Source organism: Anomalospiza imberbis, chromosome 2 (assembly GCF_031753505.1).
Source record: "Anomalospiza imberbis isolate Cuckoo-Finch-1a 21T00152 chromosome 2, ASM3175350v1, whole genome shotgun sequence".
Classification (NCBI taxonomy): Eukaryota; Metazoa; Chordata; class Aves; order Passeriformes; family Viduidae; genus Anomalospiza; species Anomalospiza imberbis.
The window spans coordinates 78,610,063-78,624,587 of NC_089682.1; the positions used below are offsets into that span (position 1 = coordinate 78,610,063).

Genomic DNA, 14,525 nt, shown 5'->3' on the forward strand with positions numbered 1-14,525 from the left:
AGATGAGGAAGAAATTCTTTACTGCGAGACTGGTGAGCTCTGGCACAGGCTGCCCAGAAAAGCTGCAACCTCCCCTGGAACTGTTCGAGGCCAGGATGGATGGGGCTTTGAGAAACCTGCTCTACTGGGAGGTGTCCCTGGCCTTGGCAGGGAAGTTGGAACTGGACGTTCTTTAAGGTTCCTTCCAACCCAAAGCGGTCCATGATTCAGTTCATTGCCTTTGTTCGTGGCTGAGGTCAGGTCAGTGTGGCTGAAGAGGAGGGGGTTTTGCTAACAGGTGACTGCAGAGCATTGCCCAGCTCCTCTGTGATGGAGAACCCAGCGCCCACCGGTGTGTTTTGTCATGTCTGGTATTCCTGCTAGTCACACAGCCCTTCAGGCTGAGGTCACCAAAGCTGTTCTTTCTTTTTATAAACCCTTTCCATGTGTCTTTTCAAATACACAGTTTGCCCAGTCTGCCCTCTTCTGTACCAAGATAATAAGTCTTTCTGATGTTTTTTCCTGTTGCAGTATCAATAGCTTTGCAGTTAATCTTAGGTAAATAATTAAGTGGTGGGTGAAATGCATGACAGTCTCTTGGAGAAAACCTCATTTAATACCTCTTTCCCATCCTGTATTTTACGCATTTAGGTGTTCACCCACTTATCTATAAGTATCTTATAGTCTTTCTAGCTTGGCTAATTAAATACTATATAGAATGGTTCCAGGTGAAATTGGTGCATTTTTTTTCCCCAACCTACTCTTCTAATACTAAGAATATTTTTTAGAGGAAATACCAGATGCATGCAGCCTATGAAAACACAGTTACAATTAATTTCCTTTTGGTATTTCTTTGCAAACTCTCTGTTTTCTTGAAATGCACTTTGACACATGCCCTTGATCCTGTGACTTGTCTCTTTGTGGAGCACTGTCCCTCCCTGAGAAGGTGTTGGAGGCATTTACTGCAGAGATCCAATCCTCTAACATATCATGCGCTTGCATAAACCTCATTACTGGCTTCAGGCCTTGATGTTAATCTGCTTCAGCAGTTCAGAGGGTGGCAGATCCAACTTGGGTTGAGCAACAGCAGCAGACTGGAAAGACTTTCTCAGGCAACAAGTGTATGAATTGCACATTAGCACACCAGCTGTTTCTGCCAGGGGAGCAGGCTTGTCACATTCCTTGTCTGAGCTCATTCACACAACTAACAGGCAGACTTCTTACAGAAGGACTAACTAACAATGTCAAAGTTTCACATTCACCAATGTGAAACCTCATAGTGACCACAGACACTGGTGTTGGCTTTGGCAATGCCAGTGTGCCTTGTCCTGCAGTTAGGAGATGTAACACAGGTGACTTGGCACTGAGCAGCCAGTGTTACAAACTGCAGAACTGGCTGGAGCCCAGCCCGCAGCCCTCAGCACTCCTGGTTGCTTTTGCCCTGCTTAAAGACCGTCTTCCATCTTTCCCCACATTGGATTGTTCCATCCGCATCCCCCGAAGTCAGAGCCATCATCCTAACCAAACACCTTCTTGGTGGGAGTTATAGGTTTCCCCTTGTGGAGAATGTCATAGCTGTTGTTTCCAATGTGTCTCTGTTTCGGAGGTAATGCTGGGTTTTTTTTTCTCTCTCCCCTTCTCGTCTGTTGTTTGCAGATGTTAACGCAGGAGAACGAGTTCAGACCAATAGTGTAGCTACAGCATCAGCCTCCAACTCCACCTGAACCAGTACCAAGCAGCCAGCTGCACAGGAAAAATCACCAGTAATTTGAGTCTTGCTCAGCAACACTGGTCACATTTGGAAAGAAAATTAAAAAGAGGAAAAAAAAATCCAACAAAACAACAAACCAACCAACCTGTTCATTTTAGTGTTCAATTTTTTATTATTATTATTGTTGTTCTTATTTAACCTTGTAAAATATCTATAAATACAAACCAGTTTCATTGTATTCTCACTCTGCAGGGTGTCCGGGGCAGGGGACTAGGTGGGGGGAGGAGGGAAAGCGGAGCAATACAACACACCAATGTCTCCCCTCGACAATCTCTTCATGTTGGAAGTTTGCTGTTGTGTACTTCAGAACCAGGACTCTTGCCTCATACCCCCTCCCACAACAGAAAGAAGGAAAAAAACGAAACAAACAAATCCCAAACCTCATTCTCTGCTGAAGTTACTTTTTTTTTTTTTTTACCCTCTTTTTTTATTTTCTTTTTAAGTGAAGTTTCGGACTTTGACGTAGTGCACAGCTTGAATTTGGTCGGGAGCTTAGCAGGGGTCTTTCAACAGAGCTCAGCGTTTCTTGTCAGCAAATCCATATCCCAGGTTATCTGAAGAATTGCCCTGGCTCGGCGTGGGGAGCGGGCGATGTGGTGGGAAAATAGGTTGCCATGGGGTGGGGGGGGAGGGTTTGCCATGTGTATAAGGCTTGAACCGCTAGTGGAAGCCTTTCATTTTAAAAATCAGTGCTAGCGATGAGGAATCTGCAGCTTCATGTGGGAAAAGTCTTGCCCGAGTGGGTGATATATAATATAATACACACACATGCACGAACAGCAGCACTTGGCTCTGCCGAGGCATCCCCTTAGCCCAGCCGGAGCTCCTGCTTTCCGTGTCTGGGGCTGGCTCCCAGCTTCAGCAGAGAAGAGCGGACGAACAAAATCCTCGGCAGGGGCCCAGGTGGTGGATGGATGTTAAGGGACTTTTTGGGAAGTGGCCACTGTGAAAGTGTGTTTGGTTGGGTTTTTTCTTTCCCCACCCCTCCTTGGCTCTTGATTTGAACAGGCTTCCCTTTCCTAAGGTGCATACAGGAAAAGGACACCAGGGTTTATAATGTGAACTGTAACAGGCTACTGGTTTATTTTGTAATACTTTTTTTTTTAACTGCAGTTTTAACTTGCAGGATGCCACATTATCCAATAGATCTGATTTTAAATCCACAGGTAGAATCTGTATTTAATTTTCATCTTTTTTAACCTCTTGCTTTTTCTTTTTTTTTTTGATCTCTATTTATTGATGCGTGTTACCACATCGCCATTATGTTTTTACATTGGTAGAATATTAAAATACACATCCGAATACTCTTGATGGTAATTTGTACCTGCTGACTTGTAGGAAAGCTGGCTCTATATGAGTGTGTGTGTATATATATTATATAAATATATACATGTATACATAGATACAATACTGCTTTTTTTATTTTGTCGACGATCTTGAATCAGTCTGACTGAAGCGTGAGGTGAATGCTTGTTCTAGTCCATCAGTTCAGGGTCCAGGTTTCCTCCCTGCGACGGCGTGTGGTGCGAGCATCCACGTCTCTCTTCCTGAAGTCAAAGCAATATTCCTTGCAAAAAGGTCAGGTGAGCAGCCGGATGCAGCCCCGGCATGGAATCGAGACTTTCGGAGACCTGATCTTGTGGTAGGCTTGCGGTTGGTGTCCGCTCCAGCCTTATCCTTCTTCAGAGAAACTGTAGTCGCCTTTGGTGCTTACCGAGCCGTTCCTCGACCTGCGGATCTCTAAGGCAAGCAGTTGCTTTTCGGGAACACGCGGAACTTCGTGTGGCCCGGGGGGAACCGGCAGTAGTGGCTTTGGAAGCTCGGCCGCCGCAGGGGCGGCAGGGGCTTGGTCACGAGCTCGGTGTGTTTCTTGTACCTTTTATGCTGTTGACGTGGGATTTTTTGGAAACTGTCTCTTAGCAGCCCCGGAACTGATAAAAGCTCTGCCCTCTCCCTCCTGCCTGGCACTCGGTGGGGTTTGGGGATGCAGGAGCTGATTGAAGAGGTGAGTGACCACCTACCGTGAAACCGATAAACCCTCAAGTTATACCCCTCAGCGATTTGCTGTTGGGCACACACACAAAAAACAAAGGTTTTAAAGCTTTTTTGCATTCTGGCTGGCTGCAAAGGAAAGCGCACCCACGTTGAGAAACAAGGCTTTCCAAATCCCTACCTGCAACTTAATAGAAAGGGCTGAAGAGCGTCTTAACGTGTGTGCTTGGCTAGTCAGTGACCTGAAAGGTAAGTGAAGGGGCTTGGTTGACCCAGTGATCCAAATTCATGCAGGAGACTCAAAAAGTAGGACAGTGGCAGGGTATGGATCTGCTGTATAGACAAGACTGCTGAAGCATTGGCCACAGGCGCTGTTATTTGGAGGCAGTAAATTACAGAGTCTTTAAAAAAAAAAAGTAATAAAAATATATTGAAGAAAAATTGCTGCTTGTGCCAGGACATGTGGCTTTTCTTTTTCATTTTTTTGTTAAAGACTGGTGGAGGGGAGTCAGAGCGTTTCTCTCTGGTTTTGTGGCTGTGCTGGCGTCTGTGTGTGTCTCGTGTGTGTGTGTTAGGCTGGGGGGAGGGTCAGGGGTGCCCCTCTGGTTTTATTTCTGTTTTCAAGGATCATAGCAGGATCACACACTCTTTTATACAAGTTAGATCCAGGTCTTTGAACAACCTTTTTTTGTAAATAAGAAAAAAAAAAAAAAGAAAAAAAAAAACACAGAAAAATAACAACAAAAACAAAGCTCCTCACCAAATTCAAGCTTGTACATTGTTATTTTTGGTTGTTTTTGAATTTTGAGTTTTATTGTTTTGTATGTAAATATGTGGACCCAGGAACTGTTATTAATGAGCAAAAAGTTACCGTTCAGGGCAGTGATTCTGTTTAATAATCAGACAAAATGTAGACGAGCTTTTTAAAGCCATATAGTTTTAACTCTGTACAGTAGGTACCGGCCTGTATTATTGTAACAATAACTAGCGATGTATAGTGTATCTATATAGTTTGGAGTGCCTTCGCTTCCATGATTTTTTGAATTTTATTTCCCTTTTATTTTTTTCTCCTCCTTCTTTATTAACAATGTCTCCCACCCCAAACCCGCATCTTTGCTCCCCCCTCCCCACCCGCTTTCTAACTCTTTGAGTGCTGTAAGGTTTCGGTGATACCCTGATCAGTAGCGGAATGAAAAGAAACCATCTCCACCTTCATTCACTTCATTGGAGCTGTGGCTTTGTTTTGGGAGTCTCCAAGGTGCCCACCCTGCCCTCCTCCTCCTGCTAGCAGCAGCTGGTTTCATTCGGACCCTTGCCCTAGCAGCCCATTTAGATTTTGCTTGTCTCTCCCCTCAACCCTGCACCCAGGAGCATTTGGGCAGCAGCAGCTTCCACGAGGCTCAGCCTTCCCACCCTCCCTGTGGCTGTGCCGGGGGCAGTGGCGAGCGGAAAGGGCCCCCAGGGAGGGAAATCCCCACATCCTGCAGGGTTGCTGCAGCTCGGAGCCATTTGGCTGCGGTGGGAGCGGGGGCATCGCTGTAGGAGACTGCGGTGGTTTTTTCTGCCGGGAGGACTTTCTGTTCCTTTTCTTCTCCCTGTTTTTTACCCACATCCTTCCCCGAAGTCACTTTTGTTTTCTTGAGATAAGTTTAACATGACTCTTGATTTCTTGTGCCCAGCACGAAGGCCTTGTTTCTAAAACTAGTTTGCTTGTGTTTTACAACCTTGTTAGTATTCCACATAAGATTGTCTTGAATGGGAAAACACGTAACTCTTTACCAAACCAAAGGTTGCTGTTTTATTTCGAAGCATCTCGTGTTCATTCCAGTGAAGCAGAGGCTGCACTTTCTTTCTGGTGACACGAAGGTCAGTGATGCCAAGCTGTTGGCGACAGTCTGCTCAGAGCTGTCCCTCTCTTCTTTTACACTCTTTCGGGCTTCTTTATTAACCCAGTGTGATCTTGATGTGTCCTTTACGTCAGCCCTGCCGTAGTGGGTCCCTGAGCCGGGCTGGATCGCAGTCTGTCTCCCCCAATGGACGCTCAATCAAGACACTGGTGTTCTTTACTATTAAACTTATCTACCTTGCTAGGGAAAAAGAAAAAAACTACTTGCAAAAGAAAATTGACTGGTAGAAGACCCCTGAACACTCTGTCCCCTTATTTCGAAGCCAAGCTTTACCTAAAATAATGGCAGGTGCCTGCGACTTGCAAACTAAAATTCCCCCCCAGTTTTCAGTACTTGGAAAAGCAGAAGTCAAGCAGCCTGTCAGACTCGTACTCCTATACTAGGAACCTCAGCCACCGCGGAGAAAAAGGAAAAGCCGATGAGGAAAAGCACAGTAGGGTATTCGGTCCGGGCTCTGCCTTCCGGAGAGACTGCCAGCGGGTACCCCTGGGGTGGCAGCTGATTTCCATGGGGCTCTCGGCCGGTTCTGGTCGTAGTTGGCTTCGTTTTGCAACACTGCAATAATGGCAAAACGACAGGAAAGGAAAACAGTACCTAAAGGGGTTAGCTCGAGAAAAGTAGCTTCCTTGTGTTGGTCTTTCTCAATTTATTTTTAATATATATATATAAAATATATTTATATATATATAATTTGCTTGCCTGTAAAATTTGCGTTCATTAATGTGTTGCTGATGGATCACTTGGGCCTGTACACACCAATTAGCGTGACCACTTCCATCTTAAAAACAGAAATCTAAATATATATATATTAAGGACTGTGGGTTGTATACAAACTATTGCATACACTTGTGCAAATCTGTCTTGATTTAAAGGAAAAGCAAAACCTGTATAACATTATTACTACTTGAATGCCTCTGTGACTGATTTTTTTTTTTCATTTTAAATATAAACTTTTTTTGTGGAAAGTATGCTTAATGTTTTATTATTTCCCCCGCCCCATTCCCCTTGTAAATACGTTTTGTTCTGTGTGACTCGGTTCGGAAATAGTTAACTGGTACTGTAATTTGCATTAAATAAAAAGTAGGTTAGCCTGGAAATTAAATTTAAAAAATACCAAGTGTGTGGTCTTTATTTCAAAAAATTGCCCTGTTCTTCCCTCCTCCTCTCTCCCGTCTCTGACCCTTGTTCCTCACCCTCATGCCTCTTTCCACTCTGCGAGAATAGGTGGACGTGAATCTTTGTAATAATAAAAACCTCAAGAGATGAGCATGTTTTCTTAAATGAGCTGTGTTATTCCATGCTATTTTTAAAGAGATGCCAGCTTGTCTATGATACCGTTTGATTTGATGGAGAGAGGAACCCTGGGACATAAATATTTCAAATTGAAACCAACCGATCTTCCTTTACCGTCCACCTATAGATACAAACTTAAGAACCTGTGTAAACTGCTGGCTTTGAATCCTGCACTCATGGTTGTTTGGGTTGTTTTTTTATAAATCATTGGATCCCATTAGTAATGTTATTTGGTGGTGATCTGTAAAGTTTGTCGAGACCACGTCCAGTGGACCGTTCCTCCAGCAAATCAGCACATAGCTATCTCTGAGTTGGGTTTCCGGTACTGGATAATGTATGTATTAAACATGACATGTCTATTAGCGCAAAAAGAAAAAAGAAAAAAAAATAAAAATCCTTTTTTGGGCTGGCTGACCTGGCCGAATCCATTCTGTCGCTATCCTAAAGGCTAGATGCGAGGTCATGTGACTGCTGCTTCAATAAAAACAAATTTATATTGCAAAGAGACTCCTCTTGCTTTGTTTGTGTGCCACGAGCCACGGTTATTCCCGTGACACCTATGCTGGGCTCCGGGCGGGAGCCTCTACTCCAGAGGCCCTCCAGGACGAGCGGGAGCAGGGTGGGAAGGGGCCCTTGCTGGCTCCACACCTTGAGTGTTGAGTCAGGATCCCCTTGATCCTCTCCTGATTGCCAAATGTGTGTCTGGGAGCTGTTCTGGCCCCTCCTGGGTGCTGGAGCTGTGCCCCTCGGAGCAGGTGCCGGCACACCCCGGCTCCCTGAGCGGGCTCGGGGCTTGGATTGTGCAGGCCCTGTGGATCTGGGCCACCGGGGTGACAGGGCCAGGCGGCCACCAGAGCCTGGCTGCCCCAGAAGCAACACGGTGAGTAGAGGCTGCTGTCCCTTCACTTACTCTGTCCCACAAGGTCATCAGGATTCTGAATGCATCCAATTCGTGCTGAGACTGGGACTGCTCTCCTCGGCAAGTCTGGCCCCCCCATTCAGGGTGGCCAGTTACATCTGCAAACATGTTGCTGCCAAAACTACAGCGCCTCTCTGGGTGAGTTTATCTACTTAAAGCTTGCCTCTGGTGGGAGTTCATCACAATCCCTGGTGATTTGGGGTGGTGGTCAGTCATCCTTGGGCACTTCTCTGGATGGACGTGCACTGGGATCTCCTGCATCTTCTGACCTTCCCTCACCTGGAATGCAAGTTGTGGGCTCTGTGCCCTGTCTTTGCACGGGAACTCTCAGCTGCAGTCTTAGGTCTCTTTTCTGAATGTCAGAGCCAAATGAACAGAACTCAAGCACCTCATAACTTCTTGCTAAGCTGATTGGAAGGGAATCTTCAACTCCTTCACATCTTTGTGATGTTTCCAATTTTATCTCCAGTCGCTTTGAACACCTCCTTAAGCTGTAGTACCAAAAGAAGCCAGAGGTTCCCTACAGTGCTCTCCCCAGTGTCAGTGAAGGCACTGGGGAGCATCTGGTAGCTGCTGCCTGTCTCCTTACCTGAGGATTGCATTCACCCTTCTGCACGGAGGCTGCAGCTGTCCAGTTTATCCAGCATGCCCTCCCATTGTAACTCCTGCAAACATTGCCAGTGGGACTGCTGCAGTTTCATATCGTGTTTATATTCCAACCACTCTTCTAAAAGATGTAATGAAACACCTTAGCATCGAGAGCCAGTCCTTGCACAGCCTTCCAGGGAACGTCATTCTGTCACTCTGTGGGAAAATACTTTTTGAGACCCATCTGCAAACCAGGGTCAAATCCACTTAGCTGTTGGTCAGCAGCGCTTTGGGATGATTTAAAATGCTAATCCGAGAGTAAAGCAGCATCGAGCTGAATGCAGTACAAGAGTCTGCTCCACTGATGTGCTTTGTCTTTATCAAGCGAGCTGCCAGCCATCTGCGTTGGAATTAAAAGTCAGTGTCAAGGCTACTGGCACCATTTGTTATCTGGAAGGTGGCAGCTTTTGGGCAGCTGGTGGGAAGGTCCAAGTGGCTTTCTGTGCGAGAAGAAGAAGAGCCAAAAAGGAGGAGGAGGAGGAGGGAAGCGAGCTGCAAACTGCGGAGGGGAGAGAAGAGCACTGCAGTTTGTCTGAGGCACCACGTCCAGTTGCTTGGAGACGGCAAGCCCAGCAGATGGTACACAACCTCATCAGCCAGCCTGGAACCTCACTTCCCGCTCTGGGAAGGGCTTGGCTGGGCCCTTGTCCTGTCATCCCTTGCTAGTCTTGAAGAGTGGTGTTCCTGGCTTTGCTAAACCAGCTGTGCACAAAGGCTGCAAGACCCGACTGCTGCCAAATCCAAGCTCCGGTAGGAAGCGAAGGTGTGTAGGTGTCAATGCCCCACAGGGCACGGCAGGAAAGCCAGGCTCTGTCTGGGTGTGAGTGTTGTACCATGTGAGGCTTTGGAGCAGAAACCAGACCCCCAAAAGAAACTGCTGCTGGAGCTCATCTCAGGTGAGAGTACAAGTGAGAGCTCAGGGCTGTAAGGGAGAACAGGGCTTAACAGCAAACACCTGCCTTTGGCCAGTGCAGGAATGCAGCCCTGGATCTTGCTGCACACACAGCTAATTCCTGATGCCCTGGCACAGATACTACTTTGTGTATCCAATTGCTCCCTGAGTCTGCATGCAGTTGTGTAGGTGTCCCATGCAGTCAGTGGAGTTAAAGCCTTCTCTTCCAGGAATTCCCTGCTCTCTGCATCACGCCTCTCTGCTCACATACTCCAGAGGTAAGGCTGGATCCTCCAGGACAAGTGGGGAATGAACAGCCTCCTCCCTTGTGGATGCTTGCGAGTGGCTGCAGCAGGGTGTTTCTGACCGGGGTGCTCTGCCCTGAGAGCTGCAGTGGGGCAGTGTGCCCAAGTCCAGGGCTGTCTGCAGAACCCCCTCGCTTGCTGCAGAGTGAGAAAATGTGGCTGTGAGCAAACAAACCCTGGTCCCCAGGCAGAGCTGCCTGGCAGAGCACAAGCACCTGTCCCAGCAGAGGAGCTGCAGGCCCTGTGCATGGTGGCAGGCCCAGGGAACTGAGAATGAAATGGATTGCTAAGCAGAGAGATTGAAGGGTTTGGACTTTTTGGTTGGTTTTTTTTTTTCCTAAGCAAAGTTTCTAAAAACTGGTGGAAGGCAGGAGTTGGAGCAGGACTGTTCATTGTCACTGGCTGCTTGACCTCCCTGTGCTTTACCTCACCTCCAAGTGCTGAGCTGGGTCACAGGGTCCAGACACCTGCTGCTGACAGAGGGACATGTGGCAGGTCCTGTCAGAGGGACACGGGGGCTGTAGGGAGTGGGGCAGGGGCAGGTGTGTGGTGGGAGCTTGAGAGGAAGCAAAGGGCATTCCCACCCCTCTCACCCGATCCCTGTTATCACCCTCCACAACTCCCCAAGGGCAGGCTGCAGCCAGGTGTGGGTCAGTCTCTGCCCCCAGGTAACAGGCGAGAGGACAAGAGGAAATGGCCTCAAGTTGTACCAGGAAAGGCTTACATTAGATATTAGGGAAAAAAAATCTTAATGGAAAGGGTTGTCAAGCCATGGAGCAGGCTGCCCAGGGAAGTGGTGAAGTCACTCACTGTCCCTGGAGATACTTAAAAGATGTGGCACTTGGGGACATGGTTTAGTGGTGGACTGGCAGTGCTGGGTTAATGGTTGGACTTGGTGACTTTAGAGGTTCTCTACATCCTAAACAATTCTATGATTGTTTCCTCTGGCATAACAGCAGCCATGCCCTCTACCTCCCTTCTACAGCTCATTCCTGTAACCAAATCCTTTGCCAAGCCAGAGTGTTCAGGAGGAAGATGGTGCTTACTGGAAAAACCCAGGTGGTTTGAGAGTGTTTTTACTCAAGGAGATCATTAATGTTGTTTGGAATGCTGCCATACGTTAACAGCCTTGGGAAAAGGACTGCCCAACTGGGGACTCTTTGGACCATCTCAGTTACACCTCTTTTAAGATTTTTGTTTCACAGCACCAGGCCTAGGAAGAGGTTGGTCAATGGAAGCTGTCTCTGCTGGAGACAATAGATTTGGGGCCCACACAGCAATGAAAAAATGGTTTGCATTTGGCTGGGGGCAGAAAAATCATGTTGGCAATCAGAGAGAGGCTCCAATTCAAAAGGTAAGGAACCAACAGGGTGTTTGCAAGAGGCTGTTACAGACTCAGTAACAGACAAAAGGGAGATTCTTAGGATCAATCCTGCAGCAACTCAAGGAGAGAGCAGAAAATGCAGCTTTCAAGTCTCTACCACTTTATCTCACTGAATCAGCACCGCAGGGGCACTGCACGCTACCCGCAGCCACCCCCTGAGGACAAGGACCAACATCCCCAGCACTGACTGAGGAGCTCCAGGATGGGCCAGGAGTGCAGGCTGCCATGCAAGCTCCCCACTGGGGGAGCTTGAGGGGATAAATCTCATCTGGCCGGGCTCTGCGGTCCAAGCCGCTGTAGAGCAGTGGGCAGCTGCAACAGTGGGTGCTGGCAGGAGCAGCCACAGCTCTCGGGTCCATTGGGGACGGTGTGCTGAGCCAGGCAGCACATGTGGATACAGGTAAGCAGCCCTGCAGGAAGAAAAGGGGAATAGGACATCACTTCCAAGTGCTACTTGAAGGATTGGGATGTGACACATGGGAGAAGGCCAAGAGAAGTGGCCTTGACTCCAACCAGAAGTGGAGGAAAAGGTGTGTGGGGTTGATGCAGCATGTGGAAGAAAAGGAGGAATGAGAGGAATGAATGACATGATCAGAGCAGAGAGCGGAGCTGCCCTGCTCCATGGGTGTCAGCGTACACCCTTCCCCTCGGCCTGCTGGCGTTTTCTGTCTCGTGCAAACAGTGTCTGTTGAGATGCTTTCCTTGCCAGTTCTGCTCCAGGCAGTGGCTGGGAGAAGAGGTGGGAGCCTTGGTCCAGGGTGGTCCCAGGAAAATTGAATTTACTAATGCAGGTGTACACATTCTGTCTCGGGGAGTTGGCGGTTTTGGCAGGTTTTCAAACCAATTCCCACCTCCCAGGTGGGATGGAAGGCAGGCACAGGAAACAACAGCTCCCCATCCAAGCCCAGGCCTGATTCTGGAGGGCACTGTGGTGAGGAGGCTGGATGCCAGCATGATTCTGATTCCCCAATCATTAAAACACAGGAAAAGTTGCATGAGCAGGACTTTGGTGAAAGCAGAGAAACATGACTTGAAGGAGATAGCAATAATGCCTTGTTAAAAGCCTTGAGCATGTGAGGACCATACTTGTAGGGTTAATCCCACTCTCCTAAAACAAATGGTGTGATGGCTGAATTGAGCCCAATGAAGTATCAGGCAAATCCTGCACACTTGCAAGACCAGAAGCAGAAGGAACAGCTGTGCTCAGAAAGTGGCAGGAACTCTTAACAGCACCACACCCAGGTCTATGGCTGCAGCTTTTGTGATGGTCGTATTGCTCTTAAGGGAGGCAGGAGAGATGGGGGACTGTGGGTTTGGCGTGGTTTTCTGTTGACAGAAAGGCAGGCACTGTACGTTTCCAGTAAAGAAGGACCCCAAGTCTTTTTTGCTGAACTGTTCTTGGTGCCATAGGATTTTCTCCTCCCACACCACCAGAGCCGTATCGGCAGGGAAGCCCTGGGACAATTTGCATTCATTCGCTTACCGCAGAGACCAATTTTTCACCATTCTCAGGGCACAGCGACCCCAGAGCCCTGTTTGGCTCAGCCTTGTCTCCCCCACATGCCAGGAGACAGGAGCCAGCAGAGCAGCACAGCCAGGCTCCCTCCCCGTGGGCAGCTGGTGAAAGAAAAGGGACAAGCTGAATTTTCCCCATGTTTGCACTGTATTGGTGCAGTCCTGGAGGCATCTGCTGTGTTTGTTTCTGGTACGGGCTCCTCCCCAGGGTTGCTCTGTCTCCTGCTAGGAGGGGGAATGGTGCATTCTTACGGTATTGATTTATGATCCCAATTCCCTCTCACTGTGCTCATTTTCTTTCTGAAAGTACATTCTGCAAAGCTTGAGAAAAAAAACCACACATGACAACTGAAAACAGTTTCTACAGAAGAGTTTCCTGCAGGAATCCTGCCATGGCCTTCAGTTTACATGCTAGGCAATGTCATGTAGAAAAGATGGCTTTACCCTGATGGTGTCCCTTAAATCATGATAGAAGGTGAGACATTTATTGCTCAGTCTGTGCACAGCATCTGGAGTCCTCTGAGTTCCCTGCCCCCTTGTTGTCATGCAGAGCTTTGTCCCTACAGAAGACCCAAAATGCTGCAACCTCTGTCCATTCCCACACCTGTTGGAATACTTATCTTTATAAAACCACATCAAATTGTACAGCGAGTCACATGCAGAACGTTTATTTTGACAGACCATCTTCAGAAATACAGCAAATGCCTCAATGGATGGGTCTTCCACTGTTCTGCTGCGTCAAGTTTTCCATGTCTCTCCTATTACATTGGATCTTGTGATTCATGTTATCCCCCCTCCTTTTAACCAGGATAAATTTGTCCAAGGTGACCTGAGGCTACAGAGCCGATTCCTGCACAGCTTCTCCTCCCACACTGCGGAGAGTGTTTTGTTCTGTATTTTTGTATTTCCAACCTTCCCTTTCACTGACTAGCTATGAATACCATGAGAATTGCTCCAAATCCCCAGCCCCCATCCTCACAGAGTTCTAACTAAAACTGGTCAACCCCCTCTGACTCCTGCCAGACATTGCAGCATTTACAGAGGCTGCCCGACGCCAGCAGTCCCCTGGTGCCCCTGCTTCAGCGACCTGGAGCCCAGCAGGGGTTTGGTGCAACTCCTTTTCCTCTCTCCAGCTGTTATTTACTCCCCAGTGGAACAAAGGGGTATCCAGACTCCGTTCTCCTCCCTCTCCCCTCCCTGTAAATTCCTTTCCCTGTACCCTGCCCCAGCCTAACCCACAAAGCAAAGACCCAATGCAGAATTTTTACAGGAATGCATTAATGAGCACCATTTTTGACCAGCTGCTGGTTTGTGTTATGTAGGACAGGCACTATGGCTGGGGTTAGCCGAACCACACCTGAGCTTTACAGACCCAGCACAGGGAAAAGATGATCCACGGGGAGAAATGATGGCAGCAGGGAGAGATCAGCCTGTTACCACTGTAGCACTGAGGGCCAGTACTGCTGTTGGCTGTGTAAGCTGTAGCCATCAATGAATGAGCATTTTGGGTGTGATGGTGTGGCTGTGCCCGCCCCTCCAAAATGTGGTGCTTGGTGTAAATGTCCCTTTACGCGCTAAGGCCACAGCCCTCAGGAATTCTGACACGTGAGTGCTGGAGAGCTGAGCAAGCCTTGAGCTCTGTGACAGATGCACTGCGCCTGTCTGAGCCCGCTGCTTCCTGACATCTGGAGCTGGAGCATCCCCGTGCCTGCAAACACGGCAAAGCCAGCACACGGCAAATCCAGCATCCTTTCTGTGTAGCCCCCAGAGCTGGAGAGCCAGAGTGACCAACACTGTTCCAAGCAAAATAAGATTCTTTCCAGAACTGCTCTTTGCAGTGATAAAAAGCAAGAAGCAGTCAGCATGAAGAGGAACACTTCTGGAAAAGGCATCAGCCCCACCATGCCCGTGCCATGCTGC

At 48.1% G+C, this 14,525-nt stretch overlaps 1 protein-coding gene across 3 annotated transcripts in view; it reads left to right on the forward strand.

Annotated features, from left to right (window-relative positions):
* Nucleotides 1–3,841, forward strand: part of GSK3B (glycogen synthase kinase 3 beta) — a 143,839-nt gene extending 139,998 nt beyond the window's left edge. For 2 of the 3 annotated variants that reach the window (XM_068181957.1, XM_068181958.1), the window contains one exon: nt 1,636–3,841. In XM_068181957.1, coding sequence (XP_068038058.1) covers nt 1,636–1,703 — 68 coding nt within the window. In that variant the 3' untranslated portion in view covers nt 1,704–3,841. The remainder of the gene's footprint in view (nt 1–1,635) is intronic. The other variant, XR_010996445.1, reaches the window with a different exon arrangement.
* Nucleotides 3,842–14,525: the final 10,684 nt, after the last annotated feature.